Here is a 27,127-nt window from a genome sequence, read left to right as displayed (position 1 = left end):
TCAAATCCACAATTTCCTTGTTGATTCTCTGTCTAGATGATGTATCCATTGTTGAGAGTTGAGTATTAAAAATCTTCATCTTTTTAAAAATACCTTTTTAATTTAATTTTATTTTTTTAAATAGGCTTCATTCCCAGTGTGGAGCCCAACCCAGGGCTGAACTCATGACCCTGAGGCCAAGACGTGAGCTGAGATCGAGAGTCAGATGCTCAATTGATTGAGCCACCCAGGCACCCCGAGTGTTAAAATTCTTAACTATTATATTCCTGTTAATTTCTTCTTTTTAGTTTTTTTTAGTATTTGCTTTATATGCAAATGACATGTATATGCACAATATGCAAATGGTACATATAAAGCAAATACTAATAGAGATTCTTCAATGTAGAGTGTATAAATTCTTACATCTTGTTGATTATTATATCATGACCTTTCTTGTCCCTTTTGACCATTTTTAGCTTTCAGTCTATTTTGTCTGCTATAGGTATAGTTACCCCTATTTTTTTCTTTTGAAATATCTTTGCCATCTCTTCACTTTCATTCCCTGTGTTCTCAAAGCTAATGTGAGTCTCTTGCAAGCAATATATTATTGGATTTTTTTTATTCATCAGCCATTCTATGTCTTTTGCTGGAGAATTGAACCCATTTGTGTTTAAAGTAATTATTGATAGGTAAGGACTTACTATTGCTATTTTGTTGTTTTCTGATTCTTTTGTCGATCCTTTGTTCCTTGCTTCTTGTTGTCTTCCTTTGTGATTTGAGGACTTTAGTGGTGGTATGCTTTGACTCCTTTATCATAATCTATCTTATCTACTATAGGTTTTTCCTTTGTGGTTACCGTGAAGCTAAAATAAAAGATCTTAAATTGGAAACCTATTTTAAGCTGAAAACAACCTGTGTTAGCATACAGAAATACTATACTCTTGATTTCCACAGCACTCCTGAATTTTAGGTTACTGATTTTAGCATTTACAGAGTTTTTTGTATTGTGTAGCCAATAACAAATTAATATATTCATTTTATTTTTAAACTAGTTGTAAGTAAATTATGAATCACCATCATATTAGACAACCAGACTCTGACTATATATATCTAACATTACCAGTGAATTTTACACATATGTTCATAGGTTTTTATAAAGTTAATTAACATCTTTTTATTTCCAGTTGAAGAATGCCCTTTAGCATTTCTTGTAAGGCAGGTCTCGTGGTGATGAATTCCTGTATGGATGAAATTAAATGTTCCCTTGTCAGTTTCCTGAGCCAGTATCTATAGGAAAAAGAAGACCACCTACACATTTTTGTAATCCTGCTACCTATCACAATGTCTGCTCCTTAGCAGGTGCTTAATAAATTTATGCTAAATGAAAAAGCCATGTTTGAACTGCCTTTTTAATAAATGGGTTAGGCACATCAGACAGGCAAATGCTGGGACAGTGTTCTAGGCAGGGAGCATAGTGTGTGCAAAGGCATAACAGCCTGAGAGACAAGGGATATTCCAGGAGGAAAGATTTGAGAAAGGTAGTAAAATACTGAGGGAGTCAGGGAGCAGGTTTCTGAAGGGGAAGACTTCAGAGGGATGAGGGCAGTTTTGGAAATCTTAAGGATTATATCTAGCATGACAAAGTGCATGCAGATGTAAAGCACTGGAAATGAGTAAGTCACAATATTTGGAAGCTGAGGTCCAGGCTGGGGGACCCATGAGGATGCTGAAGTCCTCAGGAAGGTGCAGGATTGAGGAGGGAAATGGAGACAGGAGCTAAGGGTTTTGGTAAACATGGTGAAAGTCACTGAAGGGCAGAGAATAGGGTCAGCATAGATGTGTCCCAAGTAAAGATGACAATACTTGCCTGCCAGCTGTGTAGGAGTATGATGATTTTTAGGTCTTTTCAATCCAACAGCCCCTGGAAAACTGTTCCCAAAGGTGTGATCAGAAGTTATGCTGAAGAATGATGGTTGACTCTCCTCTCCTCTTAGTCATTACCACCTGATTGTTCCTCCTAACTAGACTGAGCTTTACTTGGGGGCCATCACAGTGGGGAGATGGCATGTTAGAGGGAACTGCTACGTTTGTTTTATCTTCTCGTGTCAGCATCAGGGCCCCTCTGTCTCTGGCTGCCTTGATCTGCCCACACAGATTTGAGACCTCATGTTCTTGGAGATCACAGAGTGACTGTGGGCAAAGGAAGCAGGAGGGACTGTGAAACCCTCTCTTCCCTTGTTAACCACTGCACCCCATCTCCTTACATCTACATAGATACTGTGGTGATTGCAGTTTGTATACTAAAAGGTTTTTACATTAAATATATTCAGTCAAAAAACAAAAAAGCACTTCTTCTAGGAAAAAGGCTTGAAAACCTTGAGTAGTTCTCTTAGTAGTGGGGATGGGTGGCTACCCATTTACCTCAATTTTTTTGTGCAGACCATTAACATCTGCAGGACTTAGGTAAGTGTGCAAATGGAGGTACTGACCTACAGCTCCTTCCATCTCTTCCTATTCTCATTCCATTGAGCATGGCTGGTACGTTCCAGCCTGCTCCCTGAGTTCTATTAGCACCCTGCAAACAGCAATCTTCAGGCCTTGTGGTATGCATACCTGGGGTTAAGTTTACCATGGGGAGGACAAAACAGACCCTGATTATTTGGGCAAGAAGTGTCAGGGCCCTAAGTATCAGCATGTTCAGTGCAGACTTGGGTGGTCACGTCACCCTGGGCCTATAAACTCAGACTCCTTAGCCGGGCTTGGGCATGGCTGCAGGACGGCCAGAGTGGGGCCCTCCAGTGTGGTATCAGGGCAGGAACATAGCAGCCCAGATCTGAAGGCACTTCTGCCCTGATGTTGTTTCATTTGTGAAATGATTGATTGTGGCAGAGAGAGGGGCCCAGGCCTTGCAGTGGTCTTATTCTCTTAAAAAAAGTTGGCTTTTCTAAGGACAACCATTGACTTATGTGTATTTTTGTTTCTTTCTTTCTTGAGGAAACAGATATGTGTTAACCACCTTGGCTCAGGTCCAAGTATGGTCCATGAGTTAGGGCCCTCCTGGGTTTGAGTATGCTTCACAGACTTTGTCTTCCCCTGGCTTTTCCTGAGCTTGGCTGTGTTCCAGTTAGGGTGACCCTGTGCTCAGCATCAGGAAGAAAAGTGATGTTACAAGGAATTAGTAAAATGTCTGCTCACCTGAATGCTGGGCTTTACTTTGTGACTCGTTTTCCTGTTCATTTGATTAAATTTATACCATCAAAGCTTCACCATGACCAGTGATAACCAGCTTATGAAAATGTAGTAGCTGCTCAGCTGCGGGTCGAGTCTTGCTGTTGGAGGTGTTTCGTAAAGCCTACTGCCCTTAATCCATGCTAAGACCAGTGTCTGCAGTGTCTTTACTTTGCTGGAACTCTAGGAATGGGATAGCAAGAGACTTGAGCTCTGGTTTCAGTCTGCCTTCTGTTACCTGCCTGACCCCGCATAGCCGCTTAACCTCTGAATGGCAGTTCCTTCCTTTTATAATAAGAGAACCCTTCCTACCTCACAGGAATATTTTGAGGATCTAATGAGCCAGTGCAAGTCGAAGGCTTCTAGATTGAAACTTAAGGGATAATTATCACTGTGGTGTGAAGCATTCATCATATCCTTTACAAAGTGACAGCTCTACAGGAGAGCAGCTTTGCTCTAGGGAGGGTGGAGAGACGAGGGTGGGACAGGTAAAGTGGGGCCTGGGGGAACAGAGAGGATGAGGTGGAGCACATTGTTAGAGGAAATGAGAAGTGACCGGAATTCAAGATTTCCTAGTGTTCAGTACTAGGAGAAGAAATCTGTATACATTAGCTCAGTTAATACTACAATTGTTCAGATATTTTTTCTATCACTATGCCTTGACCTCTTTTAGAAACAAAGAAAACAAAATAATCTGGCTCCGTATACTTGTCTTTGTCCCTTACTACATTCTCCCAGCCTCTATTCTCTGGCTCTGGGCGCAGGCTTCTGGAACACAGCAAGCTCACCCTAGCCTTTTGCACTTGTGGCTCCCTCTGGAACACCCTTCCCTCAGTGTCCATGTATCATATTTTCTACTTCTTTCCTGTCTTCATTCAAAAGTCAGTTTTCAGGGAGGCCTTTAAGTTATCTTCTGATATTTCATACTCTACTCTGCTTCCCTGATTTGTGTTTTGTCATTAGCAATTGTCACTGTCTAGCATTCAATACATGTTACTTAGCTTGTGTTTCCTCTGTTCTATCCACTAGAATGTAAACTTAAAAAGGGCAGGATTTTTGTCTGATTATTTACCAGTTTTCAGTGACTGGCATGGTATTTGACTTACAGTAAGCACTCGATAAATCTTTATTGGATGGATGGATGGATGGATAGATGGATGGATAGATGGAAAACAGCTGTGTGGGCTTCTTCAAAGTTAGTTTTTGAAGTGTCCACCAGTGATACAACTTACCGTGACACCAAATATTTGCATAACTACAAATGCTAACCATTATGACTTTTTATTAGACTCTCCCACAAGTAATTTTGATCTTAAATTTTGACCTATAGCTGTCTATAGAAATACACAGAAAGCTAAACTGCCTTAAGAGTTTCAGATATCCTAGGATGACCTGGGCTTACCTACCATCCAATGCTATATCAGCTCAAGTTAGATGGAGGTCTTCCTGGGGTATTTCCTGAAGAAGTACTACCTTTGCTTGTATTTGGGACAATACAATTTGGTATTTGGGAGACTGGGTGGGAAGCATCCCATGTTGTACTTGGAATAGAGGGAGAGGAAAATTTTGTTGGAATTTCTGAAGGGATATGGCTTATAAAGTAATCCCATCACTTTATAGACAGGGTTAGTATATTTTTTTTCCAAAGACTTATTTATTTATTAGTACATGTATTTGAGTGGGGGTGGAGGTGGGGACAAAAGGAGAGGGAGAGAAGCAGATTCCCTACTGAGAGTAGAGCCTGACTCAGGGCTCACTCCCCTGAACTTGAGGTCATGACCTGAGCCAAAATCAAGAGTCAGATGCTCAACTGGCTGAGCCACCCAGGTGTCCAAGGCAGTGTATTCTTATATTTTTCAGGTTTTCTTCTCTTCCTTTTCTTCCTTTCTTCTCTTTCTCCCCTCTATCCATGCCATCCCCCCTCTTGATGGATATCAGGAACATATAGCCAGTTGATAGATTTTTTTTTTAATTTTTAAAATTTTTTAAATTTTTTGAGACAGGAGCCCTGTGATATGGCTTCTGTGAATGAAACTGAATGAAACAGCTTAAGACCTTGTCTACCCAAACCTTACCTTCAAATAACTGATTAGTATCTGGAAGGTTAAATGATCCTGGCTAATGAAATGTGAGGGGAAAATACACTGAAATTTCACTAAAGACAGACCCAAATGCTCTTTTTATCTTACATGGTGAGTATCACTAAAATTAGGATGATTTTTTATATTCTTCTCCTCTTGTGTTTGTTTATAAAAAAAGTTTCAAGTTTCAAGGAATTCTTTGTTAAGAAAAGGAAGCAAGAGCTGTACACAAATGGGATGCTCTTAAAATTTAGAGATTTAGTACATTTTTTTTTTTTTTAAGCCTTTCTGTCCAAGAGGAGGGCCCAGGGGCTGTGGGTAATGCAGTTGGAGAGAACAGAGTGTTAGGAAGACCATGGGTCATGAAAAGGATTGTGGTTTCCCTACCTTTTCTGATGTCTGAAATGAGGAGGCTTTGAAGACCTTCAGAAATACTTTCTTATTGCTCATCCTTTAAACTAGGTCCTGGGACTCCAGATATCATGTGTGGAATCATGGGAAGTCTAGAACACAATGATGTATGACCAATGGACTTTTCTATTGGGATCTAAGGCTGAGTCTCTTATGTGTTTTGATTTGAACACTTTGCAACAAGTTGAGAAGGTTTAAAGACCAAGATGGGCAAGTACTACCCTAAGAAGATACAGTCCGGGCCTGGCTACCTTCCACTTGCCCCTTTCTTAAATTTGTCTTGCTGTTCTCTTTTCATGCCTCCCCTCTTCCTGTCCTTGTACTTCTTTTTTCCTTCTCTCTCTTCTCTTTGTCCTTTTCATTTTCCATATCTTGCCTCGAATGAACAATTTCTTGGGTAATGTCTGATGCCAGTGGTTGCCTTCAGATCTAAGCAACTTCTAGAGTTTGTTCCAGGGAGGACAGACAGAGGAGGGAGGAGGAACTGGACTATCGGCTATGGGTAGAGGGAGAGAGGAGTGAGGGATGAGAAATGTGAGCTTGTAAATGTGTCCTGTGCTTCCTGACCTTAAACTTCCTGGCTTCATCTCCTAGGTCAGGATTTGGGGTAGATCAGTTGTAGGATGAGATTGCCTACCCACTTTACTTCCCCTGAAGCTTCCCCTTCCACCTTGTTGGCAGAAGGTTCCCCTTCCACCAGCTGGCAGAACTGCCCTTGGACTACAAAGGTGAAAGGTGGCAGATTTCATTTTTGCTATCTCTTTTGTAGCTGGGGTAGTAATCTAGGATAATAGGAAGAGATGTTTGCTAAGGGTCTTCTGGAAGAAATTTTCTTTCCTTTGAAAAGTGAAATAAAGGGAAGGAAAGATCCTCTATCTTTGTCTAGATTTGGTCACGTTTGCACGTGGCATTTGAAATTGGTACAGCTTTGCTACCAAGGGATAATACTGACTGAACACTCCCAAGGATGGCAGGGCAAAAACATGGAAGGTCCTGAATTATTGAGACCACCAAGCTGCCCTTTCAAGTCTGGATCATCTTAGGGAATTGGCCTTATGGTTTAAGCCACTTTTAGTTGGGATTTCTGCTACTCGAGCTGAAAACATTTAGATGGGAACCAGCAAGCATAACCTCATGGTTGGGCTTTATTTTATGCTAAGTTTTAGTTTCTTTAATGTTACATATTAAACAGACAAAACACCCTATATATTTGTCTTTCTCCAATGCCTTTTACTATCCAGAAGGTGAAAGTTCATTCCTTGATTGTCTTTGTAAACTTTCCTAATAGAAACAAAGTTTCCTAAATAAAAAATGACTTAGTGAATCCAAAGCTTATGGCCATCACCCTAGAGTAAAAAAATTAGTTTTAGTCATCTTTTTCTGATTTTCTGATGAATGGTATATGATGCTGGACTAACTACGGCAGAGTGTCAATTCTGGTAAGCAATTGTGGAGCACACTGGTGATGGAGGTAAGAGCTTTTCTTCTTGTTTTATGTCTCCTGCCGTGTGTCCCTTCCAGAAACAAGGTCTGTGGTTGTCCATGTTTAACATACACTGAGCTCTGTAGTAAAGTATGATCTTGAGTGTCATGCCCTCCCTTCTATTCTGTCCAGTCCCATTTCTGTATGTGGCAAGATAAAAATTGTATTAATCTGGGTACCTACTTCATCATTTCATTCTGCTCAGTAAAAGCTTCTGGATTTACTCATTTACTCTCTGTTCTGATCCCTCCAAAGAGGATTCTACATTGTCTGACTGCTTCTCAGGCAGTGAAAGAGAATCTGTAGCAAAGGTGGAGGGGAGGAGGGTGATAGGAGAGGCTGGCCAGGATGGGAACTGAAGGAATTCATGGTAGGTAAAAGTTTGAGGAGAGAGCCATAGTAGCAGGTCCAGATTGAGGTCTGAGAGTGGCAGAGAGTGGCTGCCAGTCACCCAGTTTGCACAAGGGTGGCCAAATGCATTATTGACAGCCAGTGTTCATTCTGAGAAATCAGTACCTGGGCTGTGACAGTTAATATTTTGAATATCACCTCTTGAATCATGGGTACTTGACAAATCTCTGGGACATATAGGGTCCTCTATGGTGTAAGAGATTTGAAATACAAGTTTTATAAAAACAACTTGGAATAACATTTTAATTTCTTTTTGGAGATTATATATATATATATTTGGAGATTATATATATATATATATAATCTGAGTTACTAATCTAGGACTGAAGCATCACTCCAGGAGGCATAGCCTCAAGGTGTTACCTCTATAATTATTTTTTTTTTAAATGGGAAAAGAGTGATTGGTACACTGGACTCCAACTGTTTTTATTCAAATACAGGAAATGGAGGAAATGCTTTTCCTTTAAGATTTGTCTTAAGAGTTTAGAAGCACTAAATTTAGCTCCCTATAAATATGTTTGCTTTTTTGAAAAAAATCTTTTCTCTTACCAGGAAGCGTTGGAGTGATAGGACGATGGAACAAAAGTCTTATGAGCTTCTCTGGTTGTGTATTTATCTTTAAGCATATTCTTGCCTCTCATAACCACTATCTGTTAGGCCAGTTTGTCATCCACAGCTATGCTGTGAAATAATTAATACTGTATCCTATTTTTAATTTAGCTTCTACTTGCTTTTGAGTCCAAATTCAGAAGCCTATTCTCTTTGGACAAAAACAAGGAAGACGTATTACTGCAAATGGAACTGGGACAGGCCCATAGTGTGGCAAACTGGTATGGGGACCAGGGAAGAAAATGCTAAATGAAAAATACTTTATTTTCATATAGCGCTAGACTACTGTTCTTCAACAGAAATGTAACAGCCACAAACACGACCCACATAGGTAATTTTAAATGTTCTAGTAACTCCACTAAAAAATGCAAAAAGAAATAGATGAATTAATTTTAAATACATTTATCTCAATGTGTCTAAAACATTGTTTTAGTAGGTAGTATCAAAATTACTGAGTTGCATCCCTCATTTTATTTTTTTGCGCTATTTGAAATCAAGTGTGCCTTTTGCACTTACAGCATGTCTGAATACAGGCTACCCATATTTCCAGTGCTCAGTAGCCACATGTAGTTAGTGGTTACTGGACTGAATAACATAGGTCTAGATTATTTCTAAAGATAATCATTCTATTTTTCATGTGATGCTCATAACAGATCTAAATGGTGCCAGGGCACATAGGCAGAGATGATTGCTTTTTCTTTTAGATGTATAAGGACTTCCTTGTTAATGCATTTGGGACCAAGCTAAGAAATGTTTGCCATAGAGCAAGAGGAGGAAGGATTGGCTTTAACAAGGAAAGAGGATACTCTGAGAGGAGACTCAAAACTTTGTGAGGTGGTCATGGCACAGTACTTGGTGAAAATTTATGGTTGGTATTTATGATCCAGGTTATCCAGATGGTATCTTTTATGAAAATAGATATGGGAAGTATAATTATATATCAGGAACAATATGGTATAATGGAATGAGTTCTAGATTAAGGGTTAGGACAACTGGGCACTAGTCCAGGCATTGGTCTCCGTGGAAGAAGTAAACTAAAATTTACCAATCCTGTTAGTACCCATTTTCTTACCCAGTTCTTAGAATAAGACCAATAGGTAGGAATTAAAACCAATGCCAGTTAATAAAAGAAGAAATGGAACCTAGAGAGGTAGTGTCCTGGTTTATACTGGTTTATTATAGATTTAGGATAAAATCTCTGTTCTAATTCCAAAGCTGCTATATTCTTAACATTATAACCTCTATGCATGCCATATAGTAGGTTCTATCTTTTACGAATTGGGGTTCATCTAAAGAAGCAGAACCAGGCATGCATGCATGTGTGCAGCAAATATTTGTTACAGGGAATTGGCCAATGAAGTTTTGAATGTTGGTTAAGCAGTCTCTATAAGGATGTCATCTCTACATGTGATGCTAGAGCTTAAGCCCAGAGGGGAGGCAGGGATAAAGGGAAGATGGCGAATGTGCTGGAAGACACAGCATGAGCTGAACCCCATGAGATCAAACTGAACCCCATTTCCATCTTGTTGACTACCCCACCTTGGTCATAAAAAAATTCTGCGGAAGCTGGGGTTCTTCATCGTGGATTGAAGCACATATACCTGGCTCAGGGGTCCGAGAACCTAAAGGAGGATCCAGGGGAAGGTGGAGCACTTGCATGCCTGGTAGCTGCTTCATAGCAGTGAGCTGTATCAGCTGATCAGCCAGTGGCTGGAGCTTCCTTTGATATCTTTTCCCAAGAACCTTCCCTGTGGTGCACCCTGCTGGGAAACACATAAGGGAATTCTGGGAATTCTGACGTTCAGCCTATTCAAGTTGACACATAACAAAGCCATCACATAGGTACTCAGTGAGTATTTGTCAAATGAGTTAATGAATATTGTGCTGCTTCCCTTGGAAGTTCTTTGGAAACCAGAACACCTAATCCTGGTTCTGCCTCTTACATGCCAAGCCATTTGGAACAGGTCTGGAGTATGTAGACTGGAGTATGTAGAAGTACTGTCAGCTATGCCATAGCATGCACTTCAAAGGTGAGACTTGAGTTATCACTCAACACTGAGATATTTGCTCATAATGTTTTAGTTCGGGCTAAGTGGCTTCGAGGGACAAGCATGTAATTGGTAACATTGAGACCTGGAGGATAGTGGCCATTTCTCAGGTGGGAGTTGTGGGCAGTGGATAAAGTTTCTGTCCTGTAAGTCTGGGCTTGAGTTTCATAGCAGCCAAACTTGCTCAGGAAAATGAAGAAATCCCTGCGGAAGTTCTTAGTGAAGATGGCATAGAGGAAGGGGTTGGCGCAGGAGTTGATGGGGTAGAACAGGACCAGGAGGATCTTTGACTTGGACACCGTGATGAGGGGCACCTTGAGGGAGGCAGAGATGGCAAAGAAGGAGATGGGTGCCATGCAGAGGAAGTCCGTGAAGATGAGCATAGCCATGCGTTTGGCGATCTTGGTGTCACTAGAGGAGGACATGATGTTGGGGTTTCTCACTGTGAGGTAGATGTGAGCATAGCAGCCACAGATGACCACAAAGGCCAGGACATTGAGCACCAGGAGAGACATAACATAGAGCTGTGACATGGGGCTGTCAATATCCATAGGCAGGCAGATGCTCACCTTCATGTAGCTGCTGATGCCAAAGATGGGAAAGAGAGCAACTGCAAAGGCAAAGATCCAGCCTAGCAGCATGACCCCGGCAGCATGGCGGAGCTGCACTTTGCATTCCAGCTGCATGGCGTGGGTGATGGTGTGCCATCTTTCCAGCGTTATGGCTGTCAGAGTGTAGACTGAGAGCTCACTGGCAAAGACTGTGAAAAAGCCAGCAGCATCACAGCCTGCTCCTGTCTGCCAGTCGATGGCATAGTTGTGGTACTGACTTTTGGTGTAGATATCAACTGAGGCTATGAGCAGCAAGTAGATTCCAATGCAGAGATCGGCAAAGGCCAGGTTACACATAAGGAACCGGGGGACTGTGAGTTTGTACTGGCTGGTGGTCAGGGTCATCAGCACGACGATGTTCCCTGTGACGGCCAGGATGCTAATGAACCATATCAAGACTCTGAGAATATCATGCCCCATGATATCTTCACATGGATTGAATGCATCTGGCTTGGGGGAACAAGTCACATCAACCACTTCCTTGCATAAGTCATAGTCAAATTCACTGTACATCATGTCAAATCCTTTGGTGTAACTGGATTCCTCATCTTCTGCCAAAGAGACTCTCTGACCCCTAGCCTGAGTCATATCCTCGACTTCTTGCCTTAAAATAGATTTGTTGCAAATTGGGTGAAGCTCAGAGCTAGAAAAATACAAAAAGAACAGAATCAACATCTTGCGTCCAGAATGGCAAATACATCACTGGTTTTGCACAGGGTAGAAATGATGGGGTTTCTTCCTGTTTTTTTTTTTTTTTTTTTTTTCCCCTCCCCTCTTCTCACAGTCTGTCTGCCCTTGAGTCTAAGCTCAAGGGTTAATGCTAGTTACTGTAAATGAACAGAAAAACTCATGTGTATATTCCTAGAGTTGGATGGCCCACTGGGGAAACCATCTAGCCACAACCTGAATGTGGGAGGAAGGCGCCCCGGACTAGCTAAGATTTGCTGTTAAGTGCAAATAATTTACAGACCTAATATCTACTCCACCCTTTGCCTTCCCCCTTTCTATTTAGCTATCTGTTAATATGCCTGAGTAGGATATAAAGTTATTCCTCTACTCTCTACTCTAGTTGCTGGAAGATACGGACTATTTCCTGACTAAAATGAGAACTTAGTTGCTTCTTTTATCTACTTAAAGCAGAGAAGCACAGTGTGGTCAGTTCCCAACCAGCACCTCTCCCTGGCTCTCTGCTACTCAGGCTAGTGGGAGGTCTGTGATTTGCCTGAAATGTTATGGTGGGTCAAATTATTCTCTACTGACTCACGTTCCAGGAGCCACAGTAGGCTTCAGGTATATATCGGTCTGCAAGGTAAACCTAACTCTCTCATATTAAATAGTTACCTAGTAACTGCTGAGAGAGCAAATATAGGTTGCAAGGGGGTTGGGGTGGTTCTAACTCATTCTAAGATTATAATTTATTCCCTGGGGAACTGGCTCTTCTTGGGCTCACATTTTTGTCTTGGTTTTTCCTTTCAACCCAAATGTACAAGAGACCTAGTCAACAAAATAGAGGTACTTGCAGAAGGGATTTGAATGAAAACCAGAGGATAAACATTATACCCATATGGGTGAATAGTGCAGGTAGAGATGGGGTAATCTGTTTTGAAGCAAAGGCTTAAGAGAAAGGAGATGTTTTACACTGGGTCTCTTTGGATGGGAAAAAAAAAATTTCACAAGACCCTCTACACTTCCTCCCACTTTCCCTCCCTGAGAAGCAAATACACAGCAACGTTAAGTGACTTCATTGCTCTCAAACCCTAACATAATCTCATACAAGTAGGGAAGTAGGTATTAAGCCCTTGAAAGAATCCCCTATAAGGAGAGAGTAGCTGGGGGAGTGGAGGTTTCATCGGAGATCTTCGAGAAAGGTGAGGCAAATCTCAGATGGGTACAGGGAGGACAAAAGCAGGACTACGGTCCTTCACCTAACTTGTGACTCCTAAACGCTGTCATCGGATTAGCACCAGCCCAATTCTAAGAACAGAAAGTAAGCTGGTATCTACAGATGACAATTCCATTTATTGAAACAGATCTGACTTAACCACTTAGAGACAGTCTTCACTTCCTGGGGCTTATGTTGGCTTCTGTGAAGATTCTTACTGTTGATAATGCTACTAACATATTTTAAATATTGATGCTTCCCTTTCCTGAAACAGAAATGACTCAACCACCTGAGTATAGAAAAGGTAAACAATATATGTCTCTTAGAAAAGGATAGAAACAAAAATAGAAATGAGGGAAAGTAGTCTTGCCTTTGCAGTACCTTAGCAAATAATAAACATCATAAAGAGTTGGGAATTCAGTTTAAGGTCATCTTAAAAAACGGTGTTCTTGGACCTTGATAAATCATTGAACGGGCTCTTGGGAAGAGTATAGCAGAGTGGCCCAGAGTCTGAACTTTGGAAACAAAGCAGAGGGTTTGGACAGTTGGTTGGTGTTGGTCAGGTTATTTACTATCTCTGAGCCTCTGTTTCTGCCTCTGTGAGGAGGGAATAAAAATATTATTGCCTTTGCGAGAATTATGAGATAAAGTTGCAACGAATCACAGAGCTGGATGGTGAGAACGTAGCCAGTATCAGCAATACCAAGACAGATGACTGTGGTGACTTCCTGAGTTCATGTTGGGGTCTAGGCCCTGCGTGAGAATTTAGATGTCTATGCCACAGTGCATCAGTTTAAAATCTAGTTGTGAAGAAAAGGCCTAAATAAAGCTAGTATCAGAAAATGAACAAAGTAACATTGCCAGCTGAGTGCAGAACTCTGACAAAGGGCTATGTGGTTCAAGGACAGATCAGGTGTGCAGTTAACAAGGTCTTTCAGTGAGACTCCAGGAGAGATATTGGCCAAAACCTCACAGTCACAAGGGCCTGATACTTACATCTTGGGCACTGTTGCCAAATGGGGATTGGAAGGACAATTGTATCATACAGTTTTAAACTTGAATCTCATTACTAAGCCATACCTACTATGGTATACAATGAAATGACACCATTAAAGAAAAAAAAACCCTACAGTTATCTTATGAATAGCATACTTATTTTATTTTGTGTTTGTGAGTAAGTGTGTTGAATACAGAGACTAAACACCCACTGCAATTTTTGTTACTCTGTTTTGGCACCTCTTATTAGGAGAGGGGTGGTGCTCTCCTTTGCTGTACCAGACAGGCCCTGTTGGTAAATTATAGTAGGGACCTAGAAAGGGTGAGAGCCAGGGAGTCCCGGGGCGCTATAAGACAGACCTGGAGATTGCTGGCTGGGAGGAACCCTGAAGCTGCAGGTTATGCTGCCTGGGGGTGGCAAGACCCGCAGATGCAGAGCAGCACAGTTAGGTAACCTATTCTGGGGTGTGTTAGCACTGGGCCAACTCTCACAGTGAGCTTGACATCCTTGAGAGTTCTCCTGAAGGGTGTTGAATTCCAGGGTTTTCTTAGTAAATCAGTATCTTTCTTGCCCTGGGCTGGAATATCTCTTGTCTGGAATAGAAAAGAGGCAAACCTTGTGCCTCAGCCCAAGATTTACACATTCTAGTCAGCAGGAAGAAGTTCCCTGACCCTTGTGTTAATGTGTGAGGAGTGTCTGATTCTGGATAGTTCCTCCCTGAGGCATGGTATTTCTGAGAAGTTGCCCCTTTTCTTCAAATCCTTCAAATGGGTGTGAGTGTGGACTCCTAGTCACTTGGAAAACATTTTAGATAGATCCCCTGTGTTGTTTTGTTTTTACTTTATCTTGCTTTTGAGCAGGGGTTAAGTCTACCTGGACAGGTGAAAGTCTGTTAAAGGTTGAACAGTAAAGGAGACTGTACCATGTGGTACAATGATGACACGGGAAAACTCTGTGACAAGGCATCCACTGAGTGTGAGTGTGTGGCATGGATTGTGTCAGTGAGCTCGGGGAGGATGTGAGCTTTGAGAACTCCTGATATCCAGTAAATTCTATCTGCAATGGATCCTTTCAATGTCTGGAACCTTTGTGTGCAATCTCCAAAATATTCCCTTTCCACTTTGTCCAGATCCTCTGTGATTACCTCATCTTTTTTAACCAGTGGCCTCCTGGTTTTTGTCTCTGTCTGGTTTACCCTCTTTTTCTGGGCTTCTTCAAATTTGGCCAACCTTGAAAGCCAAAGTGAACAGATGTCCCAAACTTTGTCCTCCCTGTGAGGTGCTAATCTCCAAAGATGGACTGGGGCTTCCTGGAGGGGTTGTGCTGTATTGTGCATGTGTGCATCAGTTTCTGGTATGGCATTTAGGCTTCTCCCCTCCAAAGTTGACTTGGGTGGTTCCTGGGACATGTGCAGGTGGCAGAGTGTGGGATTAGAAGAATAAATCCATATTGGTACCAAGGAAAGAGGGAATAAATAAATATTCATTAAGCATCAGCTATGAGTCAGGCACTATATTTGGAGTTTTTCATGCTGCCTCATTTAATATTTGGAAGGTGATCTACCATTGTGGGTAGCCCTCTGTTGGGAGCCCATTTTGAAGAAAATCAGAAACCCTTCACAGTACTGAAGCTTTGATCTAGAATATGTCTAAGGGCTTTCGCTGGGGAGGTCTCTGCAAGTGGATTCTCTCCATGCCCAAGATACATAGAGGTTGTGGACCAAGTTCCGCATCAGAGAAATGCCAGAGTGGGGCTCAGGGATGGACATGGGGAGACTTACATTGGACGTCTCCAGTTTGCAAAAGCACAGCAGTGGCTAGGGTAGGTGAGGCTGGCCTCCATGAGTGCAACAAGCGTATCCAGACTGGGAAGCTTTTTCAAGTTGTATGTTGACCTGGCCCGCAGCTTCTTAAGATTTTCTAAGCCATAGCTGGGCAGGGAATGGATCCTGGTTCTTGAAATGTCTCTAGAAGGATAAAATGTAAATATAACATGATTATTATGGGCCTCTCTGATTAATTAACAGCCCTCTCTGATTCCCAGATATACTCACATCCTGCCTGACCTGGGGCTTAACTTCAGCCATCTCCCACCCTACAGTCTGTCTTGAAATGGACCTCTGTATATTAGTGGAGACCTGAGAGATTGAAGGCATTTCCTCCCCACCGTAAAGTCAGCTACAAAAATATTTGTGATGAGCTAGGGGTGGAATCTGCTGCCAAATTTCAGAAAAGGTCAAGAAAAAAAAAAAAACAACATACTATAGGGGCAGCAGATATACCCTCAGCACGATGTGCAAGTGGCGACAGAGTGGTGAGTATGAGCACAGCCAGACTGGCTTGTATAAGTGCCCCACCCCTCTACCTATTAGCTCTGTGACCTTGGTAAAGTCATGTCATTTCTCTATGTCTGTTTCCTCAGCCATACAATAGGAATGATAACAATCCTAGCTAACTCGGAGGGTTGTTGGGACAATTAAATGAGTTAAAAGTACACAGGAAACTTCCTGGCCAGAAGACAGCACTTAATGACTGATGGCTATTCTTTAAACATCTCTGTCTGGGGCGCCTGGGTGGCTCAGTGGGTTAGGCCTCTGCCTTCGGCTCAGGTCATGGTCTCGGGGTCCTGGGATCGAGCCCCGCATCAGGCTCTCTGCTCGGCGGGGAGCCTGCTTCCTCCTCTCTCTCCGCCTGCCTCTCTGCCTACTTGTGATCTCTGTCTGTCAAATACATAAATAAAATCTTTAAAAAAAAAATAAAAATAAAAAAAAAAATAAACATCTCTGTCTGACTGTGTCTCTGTCTCTGCCTGTGTCTCTGCCTCGAGTACACAGTTGTTCTTGCTTTGTAGGAGTCTCTGGGCAGATCAGCAGGGATCTCTGGATCCTGACCAACACCAGCCGAACTCAGATCCAAACCCTCTGCTTTGTTTCCAAAATAAAATATTTTGCTAAATAAAAAACAAAACCAAACAACAACAACAAACCCCACAAAGCCCTGGATGATGTGTGGGTCATTTGCCTGGTGTCTCTAACATCTGTTCTATGCTCTTCTCTATGCTCTGCTTTGTACTTCAGAAGGGATGACCTCTGCAGGTTCCATTTCCCAGATAGCCCCTTGTCAGTCCGCTTTGGAGGGTTCAGCAAATGAAACTGGTGGGAGATTGGAGGCTAAGAGGAGGGATAAAATTTAAGGCATTTCTCATCTATCCTTTGCCTCAAGCAATAGTTCCTTTATGTCTCCAACCATCATTAGATCTGCTGAGGGTCCAGCTTCTACTCACTTGCTCCTCAAGTCCTACCTTTAGTAGTAGTGGTTACCTACCAATACTAATGCCTTGACTGCTTATCCTCTGCTTGATATTAGGCAGGTGTATGTTCAAGAGCTAATGATTACCTTTATGTAACACCTATATATATTTCACTTAGTCCCTTCCTTGTTAGTGCTGACAAATTTGGTAAACTTGGCATCTGTCATTCAGGTACTTCTGTGCGCTTACTGGTTTATTTATTATTATTATTATTATTATTATTATTATTATTTTGCTTGTTCTATCACTGCTGAGAGAAGTGCATTAAAATCTCCAACTATAATTTTGGATTTGTATACTACTACTTTTAGTTTTGTCAGTTTTTGCTTTATATATTTATGGAAATGTTTTAGGTACGTACAAATTTAGGAATTTTAGATCTTCTTGGTGACTTGCTTGGTATCTGGTAATATTTGTCTGCTAATGCTTTGGATGTTTCTTCTTCCCTGGTTCCCCCCTGACTGCCAGCTGTTGGTGTACCCCTGGGCTCAGAGCCTAGACTTCTTTCCTCTATTTTATACTTAATCTGTAGGTTTACTCACCTCATCTTACAGCTTAAACACCATTTATATGTTGTTGGATCTTATATTTATCTCACCTATATGTCTCTTCTCTCCTGAACTGTAGGCTCTTAAATTGGGCTGCCTCCTTAAAATCTCTGCTTGGATGTCTGATGGGAAGGCCAAACCTTGGGTATTAAAAATTGAGCTACTGATTATCCCCCCAAACCTCCACTTGTGGCCTCTCCAATTGTTAATGCAAAAACTTGAAAGGCATGCTTGGCTCCTCTTTCACATCCCCTATGCAAACCCTCAGCAGAACATCTTGGCTTTCCACATATGTCTGGAATGAACCACTTTTCACAACAGTCATTGCTATCACCATAGGGTAAAAGTTCTGGTGTTCCAAGGTGTCTTTTCTGGTTCTCTCCGAAGTATTAGGATCCTTCAGAGATGAGGTCCCTGGAAATAAGAGTCTGATCCATGAATCTTTGTCCCTGTGCTAAGTCTCAACTTCCCACTTCTCAGTGATCCAGCTACACTGGCCTGCTCTCCGCTTATACTCCCCATTGCTCTGGAGCTTCTCAACATCCTTCCCTGCCCTAGAAAATCTCGTTTCTGTCTTCACACCATTGTTCGACTGACCAGTTCTGCTATTGACATTTGCTCTGGTCTCTGTGTTCAAGTTCTTTTTTCATCTGGCTTTTCTCCCCCCTCAAGTGTGAAAGAAAGCAGACTGCCCGTTTTGTATAAAACAGTTCAAGGCTCCATCCGAGAAATGTGATGAAGGTATAAAAAGAAGTCCTTCAGGAACAACTGAAACCAGGGCAATCATTACCTGCCATGAACATTTTTCATATTTTTAAAAGCAAGCAATATAAAACAGGGGACTATTTTTTCTTAGTTATGTTCCCCCCCTTGAGTTCAGAATATATATAAAAAATCACATTAAGTGAAGATTTCTAAAAATAAATTTTTATATTCCATGCAGTGCTATGCTCTTATCTCATATACTGTGGTAGATTAAAGAGGACTGCAAATTCTTTACACTCTTCCCATGCAGGGTCTACTTGCCCTTCCCTTGAGTTCAGGCTGCACTGTGGTGCCTTTGGACTATAATAGAGCATGATGAAAGTGTTGCTTTACCAGCTCTCGACCTTAACTTTCAGAGAGCTGACAGCTTCTATATTGGTCTCACAGAGCCCTAAGCTGCCATGGAAGAACTCTGAAAGCCCCGAGACGGCCATGCTAAGAAAAATCCAAGCTGTGTGTAGAGGTCCTGGAGGAGGAGATGCTGTGTGTGTGTGTGTGTGTGTGTGTGTGTGTGTGTGTGTAGGGAGGGAGGGAGGGTGAGTGGGGAAGAGAGAGAGGAGAAAGAGGGAGAAGTAGTGACCACAGGTACATGAGGCACGGGAGTGAAAGGGACCACTTGCACATAGACCACCCCAGCCACCTGAGCTGATATCACATGGATCAGAGACAAGCCACCCACATTTCTGAAACACACGATTATGAGCAAAATGGAATGATTGTTTTGAGCTGCTAAGTTTTAGGATAGTCTTTATGCCATAATAGAGATCCCAGACTCCCACTGAAGTCTCTGTGATTCTGTCATCTCCATCATTTTTAATAGTTCTAGAGGTATTTTTCCTTGAAAGCCATTAAGAGTGCAATAACATTATATTCTGTATATTTTATGCCTTTCCCATCACTTACTAGCTTTTGTTTTATATACTAGCTCCTTGTATTTGCATTTTATCTTTCCTTGATGCTGGAGGACTCCTTGCATTCTTAGCAGTGCCTTTCATATAGTAAGCCCCCAGAAAATTGTTGCTTTGTTTGAAGAGAGTCTGGGGAGTGACACTGAACAAGGATATGGGAGATGAAGAGCTAGGTCACCCCGGCCAACTGTGATGTGTCCTGACTTCTGACAGTTTCAAAGGATCTCCCACCTTGTGTTATCTCTTCTATTGTTTCCTACTGCTTGACTTTTCCTGTATCTTTGTTTTGTCTGCTCAGATTTCAGATGCTCTGAGAGCTGGGATTATTTATACACTTTGGTGTTATACTTGTATTGAGCACAGGGCGGGGCTCATGAAATCTACTCAGTAGATAGTCCTCTGATGAGCAGAGATGGTTCATTATTGGCATCAGAGTACATATAGAGGAGAGGCTGGAACAAGTCTTCCAGGAGAGCTAAAGGGAGAAGACTGCAAGGCAGACTGAGAGAGGAAATCTGGATTTCAAGGTTGGTCAGCAAAATGGTGCTTCTGCAGCAGGCAACTCTATGTAACTGAGAGTATCAAAGGCACCAAGGAAGGGAGCAACCTTGTGCAAAGTTTACAAGCAAATAGACGTGTATGAGAGAAGCAGCAGAGTAATGTGTTGGGTGGATTGACCTGAATACAATCCAGTGCCTAGGCGTTAGACTGAGAAGCTTTGGTGCTTCTGCCTTCTCAGTGTTCTGGAGCTAGCTTGTATTTCAGATTGCTCCTATCACAGCTACGAAATACGTAAGCTGTTGTCTTTAGCACTAGGTGGCTTTGCTGCTCTGAGGCGAAGGCATCTTGTCAGAGTCCTGGGATCCAGATCTTCTGCTGGTGGATGTTGAAAGGAGATAGTGGTTTGTAGGAGAGGGATGTAGAGTCACTTTCATGTCAGTAAAGCTGTCTTTGGCAAGGTGATTCCAGGGTGATAGGGAAATACGTCTTTGTAGGAGGGTTGACTTAGAGCTTGCTGGATACTTGCTGGAGTGAGTAAACATGGGACCTATCAAGACTTCCAAGTTTTGAACAGGCCGAAAAATGTTTCTGTTATCTCCATGGATTAAGATATCAGCAGGGACAAAGATTAGTGGATAGTGTTGAGTGTGGTTTGAGACTGAATTACAAATATTCCCACTTTTGCTCTCTGTTCCCCTAAAAAACTCTTTCTCTTTTTCCTGGCTACGATCTTTCTTCATGGACTGCAAGTCTAATGTTTGATTGCAGTTTCTCTGTAAAAGCACTTTCCATGCTTAGGACGCAAATGTCCACTGTGGGGGTGGGGGGGCGGGTAACAAAGTAAGACCTTGTCACTCACATCTTCATGAAGGTGGATTATTAAGACTATTGGCTGAAAGTGGGCTTGGAGAGAGGTCCAGAGCACAAAGCATAGCCAATGAGGAGTTTTCAGAATGGTTATTCTGACCAAGGATATTTTGAGGAATAAATAAATGAGATTAGATCTTTGAGCCTAGAGAGCCAGGTAGAAGAGCCCAGAATTTATAATGAGCAGACTTAACAACTCACTGAAAGCTGTGTTTTTGTAGGATGAGTCTATAGAACCCTGAGCCTGGCACATAGTAGGTGCCTGTAAATCCGTGTTAAGTGCATTGGAAGGGAAAAGGATTGAAGGTAGGAAGGGAATGGAGTGACTGTTGCAGGAAGTGAGGAATAAGTGCTCTCTTCCTCACACGCTGTCACTTCATCTGTTAAAGTCACTGTATCACATGACAAAGATTTATTGGGCATCTGCTCTGTTACTATAGCCTCCTGAGGAAAATTTCTGCAGAGCATATTGTTCTGGGCAATGACGTTTGTCCCTCGACCAGAATGAGCTACTTTAGGGCAGACACTGTTTATTTCTAAATCTCTCCATCCCTTACACCAGAACAGTACTGATGCACAGTAGGTGCTCAGTCAACATGGACTAAATGTAGAACATGCATGAGCCAATGGGCTCAGGGAATGGCTGAGAAGATTTATCACAGATGCGGTTCCTCGGGCTGGTGGGCTGGACAAGCGGGGAGTGCTAGTCGTGGGCTGCTGTTTTAATCCTTGTCTTTCAGGCTGGTCTAATGACTGCAGTCTTTCTTTTTTTAAGATGTCACTTGGTTAACATTTCAGCACATGCTGTATTTGGCAGTGACTGGTTTGGAGAATTTAAATCCTGAAAAGTACTAACAGGAGACATAATGGGATGATGGCTGGTCATCCTAAATTGTTTCAACATTGTTAGGATTCCTGTTTTTGAGACACAAAGCAAAAAGGGAGATAGCTGTCAGTAATAAGGCACTGAGTCAGGAGAGGCAGGAGTTAAATTGCACTCTGTGCCCCATTTAATAAAGTGTGGTATAGCCAGTGCCACAAATTTGATTTGAACAATTTCTATTTTTCCAGCAAAGATGTTATTACAGGTCAATCATTTCCATAAGTGAGAGCACATTTCTGGTGTATACTACACTGACAGATGGCTAGAAGACCTCTCTTTCATGATCCCAGGCGGAATAAAAAGGCAATTTACTATCTATAGGACTGTGGGTACACTGGTAATGGAAGAGAATCATTCTTATACAAATAACTCAGTGTTTGAATCTGAACTATCAAATGAATCTGAGCTATAGCCAAATCAATTTGATAAACCATCAGAATATGATTGTACTAGCTCCAGACTGCAAAGGCAATGCATTAAATTATCCCCATAGGAAACAGCTTCCCAAGGAAACAGCAATTGCTTGATTGCTTAACACACACAAACACACCCCAAAACTTGAGTAACTTTAGAATATCAGGTGAGAACTGAGCTGGCCACTGATGTTCAAGGCCAAGACTCTGGAGGGGAAAACGAAGATGCTTGCCTTCTCCTTTGAAACTCAGAGGCACGTGCATGTATGCCCCTGACTTTCTCCACATCTGTTTCTTTTTGCAGTGGAACATCTCACCCTCACACCCTTTGGTGTTCAGAGGTTCTGTTTTTCACTCATCTAAAATTTTTTGCCTTCGTTAAAGGAGTTACCATTGGTTTGGGCACCTTTCACTTCACTCTCTTGGAATCCTTTGCATGCACGTACTGGGGACAAAGGGCTGAGCTTGCTGGGGAGGAAGATTCCCCCTAGTTAGTTTGTGGAGGAGCTATCCTGGAGACAGGGCAAAGCTTCCCAGTTTCCAGCCTTGGTTCTAGTGCAGTGATCCTCGGTGAACTTTCTGGACCAGCAACAGCAGCTTTATCGATGCAAATTATTAGAGTTGGAGCTTCTCAGGCCCACTTCTGACCAGTACGACTCTGGGGGGTAGGGATCCACATTCCAGGGTTTTATAAGCATGACTGGTGATTGTGATGCATAATCAAGCTTGGAACCACTCCCAGCTGAGCTGCTCACAGCTGAGCTCTCCTCTGGAATTGACTTCTGACTCCCCAGGAACAGTCAGCATCATGTGATTGTTGAGGAGGGGGACTGTCCCCTTGCCTTAATTCAGTACAATTTTGAAGGGCCATCTTAATTGCATAGCTCCCATGGGATTAGCTGGGGCTTCTGTTGCAAATGCATTACAGTTTGACTTTCTTTTTAGCCTGATTCTACTCCCAGCAGGTACTTCTCACATACTCCAGTAGCATTCCCCAGTCAACCTCCTGCATGCAAACATCCATATAACAGGCTTATTTGGGGGAACGGGAATCTGCCCCAATGCACAGTCAAAGCGCTAGCCCGAACATCTACTGTGCAAAGCAGTCTTCACAGTCTGCCCTCCTCCTACTCATCAACCCATAGCACCTGGGGTGGGCTCCTTCTCTGCACACACCTCAGCAAGGAGATCTCAGGTCAGGGTTTGGCTGGGGTTGGCACATCAGGTTATAAGAGTAAGAGATGGAAGAGGCCATAGAATCCTAGCCGAGCAAACAGACTGGAAGAACATCGGCAGACTAACCCGAAAGCCCTGGAAAGAAGGGAGGCTCGTGTTGAGGTGATCAATCCTCTTGGCCCTCAGGAGAGGAGAAGGAGACTAGCAATCACAGGCTGGGCTTTTGGCCAGGCTCTTGCACATATATCCTCATGCATTGTAATGAAAAGATGTGGGAATGTATTACCACCCTCTACCCTTTTAAGTCATGGCAAGTGCTTCATAATTCCTTTTTCTGTAAATTTTCTGTAAATGTTATTCACTTAATTCTGGCCAGATCTGTTCCTGTGGTAAAAGGGTTGAAAAATGCACCCATAACTTGAGGTCCCTGTGAGCTGCTTGTGATGGTGACTCCCTCTTCCTGCTGGCATACGTGGCAGGACCAGCTGAAGGATTCATGCTCCTGTAGGAGATGTGCTTCTGTGCTGTGTCTCCTTATCATTTACTGGTGTACTTAGGCTGGGAGTCTGGGGCTTACAATTATTTCCCCCCCATCTTTTAGTTCGCAGACAACTGTGTAACATTAAGATGTTTGGTTAGACATATTTATGTGCTTTAGACAATATGATATAGTGGGAATCTGTGGAATGTAAGGCAGAAGACCCATTCTTGGTCCAAGCTCTGCTACTTACAGTTGCAGTCTGATGTCCATCAGGTCCCTTTAAAATTCTGATTTTGGGTTCCTGGATAATGAGCTAGTTGAGGATCTAGTCCAACTTGCACATTCTTGGTAGCAGAGTGGGTTAAGGAGCTATGCTTTAATAGTATACTCAGTACAAGTAACAAAGGGAAAGCTGTCCCCTCACAGACGACGTTTTGCCATAACAGACAGAGGTGCCTTTTTAGGAACATTCAAAATCCTTAGGACTCTCAGGTAAGGGAAACAGACAAACTGCTCTTGTGGTCAGAGACATGAACAGCTCTGTCTCGAAGTCTGTTTGTCTAAGTTCTTGGTATATTAGAGCACATGGACCATATGCCCGGCACTCTCTATTATGCCTGGGAACTACCTGGTTCTTGATAGTGCACATCATGACCTGTTGTATTAATGTGTATATTTAGTAATTGTCTGACTATCTTAGGAGAATACTTTCTGTGAGGAGACCAAGGCTTAGGGAGGTGAAGGAATGGTCTTAAATCAAGGTAGTCTGCTCTGGCTTCTCTGCTTTAATCATGCTGACACTTCCTTCTTTTGCATATATTGTGCATCTGAAGGCAGGCATACTAGAATAATCATTGTACTTTTCAAAGAGGCAGAATCCTGTCTATGGGTCAAACATGCTCTATCATCAATAGTAACCATTGGTGGAGTTTCTTCTCTACCATACAGGGTGCGTCTAGTTCTAGAGATACATTATGTTCCAACCTGAAGGAGAAGATAAACATTTGAGTGAAAAGGAAAAGTGATGTTGACAGATAGGAGGGAAGGAGAGAGGGAACCACATCTGGGAGCCTATATTGATTGCCAAATACAAGGTGGAGTCCAGTGGCTCTCAAATGTCTCAACTGACCTTGGGCAGACCATGGATGGATCATCTACTAAAACTTGATTTTTTTTCCCATATGTCTATTTCTGTGCTCACTAATTCTTCTTATATCTAACTTCTTCCTTCTTGATTCCTTTCTTCCTGCAGTACATTTCATCAGTAGATAGAGTAGGCCTTGCTGAGAGCCCAGGAAAACACATTTAAAAAAACTCTTGGAGAGTGGGGTCCCTGTCACCATGAAGGCTATAGAAGTCACAGGAGGAAGAATTCTCTGTTGGCTAAGGTGGTCAGGGAAGTGGTGGCAGCTGGCCTGACCCTAGTGGAAGGTCAGAGGCCCATGAGAAGAGAATGGGAGACAGAGATGAGGAAGCAGCACCGGAGGGAGGGGTGCTGCTGCAGGGCTGTGGGGCACTGAATGGATCCCAGGAGATTTGAATTGAGGCAAAGAGGATCCAAAAATAAGTGTGTTTGGGGATCTCTCAGGGGAACATACTCCTGGACATTGAAGGTGAAGAAGGAGACCTGTACTTTCCCTTCCAGGGAAGAAAGGTATGGCAGAGTGGTTAAGATCCTGTGCTTCCAGTCAGACCAGTTTGGTGTTAAATATATACTCCCAAATTTGCATGACTTGGGATGAGTTAGTTAACATCCCTCCATGGAAGCCAGTTTTTCCTTCTCTACAATGGGAACAATATCTCCTACCACATAGGTTTTATGAGAATTAAATTAGAAATGCCTCTTAAGCTTTTAAAACACTGCCTGGGACTTGATTAGTGCTCATTAAATATTAGTTGCCGTTATGTTATTGAAAGTCAGGACATAGATCAGCCTGAAATTGTCCCTGGAAGTTTTTGTAGATGACGCAGGTCAAGACTGACCTTAATTGCCAACCCTATATGGGAAGCTTCTTTGAATTGGAGAAAGTTGACGTCTGACTTGGACATGTTAATCTCTAGCACATGGAAACAGGGGAAGCTACTTACAGAATGACTGGTCCAGAGGCTCCATGGAAAACATCATTAGGCAATTCTTCCAAATTATTGTTATCACTTAGATTCCTGGGGATGGAGTTAAGGAGAGAAGAAGGGAGACAAAAAGCCACATAAATATCACTGTTGTAAGAGCCATTTCCCTCTAAATGGCCTGGAAGAGTAGGCAGGGCTACTTACAGCTCATCTAGTTGGGTTCCATTGAATGCGCAGTTGTGTATTTCTTGAATGCCATTCTTATTCAGCCATCTGAAATAAAAGGCCCATTAAAAAAACAATAATGTCAGATGCAAACAATACAGGGGTTTCATAATTGGAAGCACTGGGGCAAGGTCAGACATTGCAGGTTATCGGCATAAATAAAATGCCACCCATAGGCTCAGGGACAGGAGTGGGAGGGAGGCTGATTTATCACCGTGTGACCTCGTGTGATGTTTGAAGTTTGCATTATGTGCGTGTATTACGTATCCAGAGGGGAAAAATTCGTTTTGAAAGGGCACACTTAGGCCTACCACCTGGATCCTATATGGTCTTCGTGCACATCGTTAGAGCGTAGAGATGGTAACATGGGGGCATGAGACAAAGATCTTTCCCATCCTGAAGGACCAAAATTATGCAATTATTGGACAAGTGTTTATAAGACAAAGAACATTTTATATCCTCTTTCTCTAAGGCCTTAAGCTTCTCACCCATGCTCACCCAGAGCAGCAGGCCTGCTTGTCATCAAAAGGTGATCTAATTAAGCTATTGGACAACCTGAACAACTCCTGTGACCCACAGGGACCTGGTTATTGGAGGTTTGTGGAGGTGGCTCTGGGTTAAGCCAGAAAGGAAGAGAAATCAATTACGGAGACTGTGGGCTGTGGCAGGGCGCAGTAGTGTGAGTGGGAGCAGGAGGGGCCTCTGCGGTTGATGGGGGCTGGATGTGGAACCGTCAGCCTGATTGTGCAAAGGACAGTGAGCAGGTTAGGGGAGACCAAGGACACCTTGGGCGGACAGCTCCGCACTGCTGTGCTCCTGGATGGATCTGAAAACAAAAACAAAATCCAAGGTCGGGAGAGCTTAGCCCGAATAGCCTTTGACCACCTGCTCTTGATTTGCTGTCAGGTTCTTTTCCTTGTCAGGCTCAATGGGTTTACAAATAACAGTGTTTGAAAAGCTGACCCCGAGAGGCTCCTGCATGTTGCAGACTCGTATTTCCTGGCTTGCCATGGGTAGCTAGAAACACTTAAAATCACAGGACAGCAACCATATGTTTTTTTCCTTCCTCCTGAAAACCAGTTTACATAAAGAGATCCAGACAGGAACAAGGTAAATCTTTCTAAAACATCAGCAGCCAGTTGGTGGGTTCTGATGGCAAAGAGTCGCTGTGCACCTCTGTTCCCACCTACCTTGCAACTACCTGCCTGGACCCCAGCTATCCCTCCTGCTCACGGCTTTGT

General features: G+C 42.6%; 1 protein-coding gene across 1 annotated transcript in view; it reads right to left on the bottom strand.

The window, feature by feature from the left end:
• Nucleotides 1–10,270: 10,270 nt before the first annotated feature.
• The window catches only part of FSHR (follicle stimulating hormone receptor), a 162,034-nt gene continuing 145,177 nt past the window's right edge, over nt 10,271–27,127 (bottom strand). The window contains exons 7-10 of the mRNA XM_032877705.1: nt 25,866–25,934; nt 25,680–25,754; nt 15,521–15,706; nt 10,271–11,504 (exon numbers count right to left, since the gene is read on the bottom strand). Of these exons, the coding sequence (XP_032733596.1) occupies nt 10,271–11,504; nt 15,521–15,706; nt 25,680–25,754; nt 25,866–25,934 (1,564 nt within the window). The remainder of the gene's footprint in view (nt 11,505–15,520; nt 15,707–25,679; nt 25,755–25,865; nt 25,935–27,127) is intronic.

Source organism: Lontra canadensis, unplaced genomic scaffold (assembly GCF_010015895.1).
Source record: "Lontra canadensis isolate GAN:19392208 unplaced genomic scaffold, GSC_riverotter_1.0 scaffold61, whole genome shotgun sequence".
Taxonomy (NCBI): Eukaryota; Metazoa; Chordata; class Mammalia; order Carnivora; family Mustelidae; genus Lontra; species Lontra canadensis.
The sequence above is the reverse complement of the archived record's forward strand: the minus strand, read 5'-3'. Positions and strand labels throughout refer to the sequence as shown.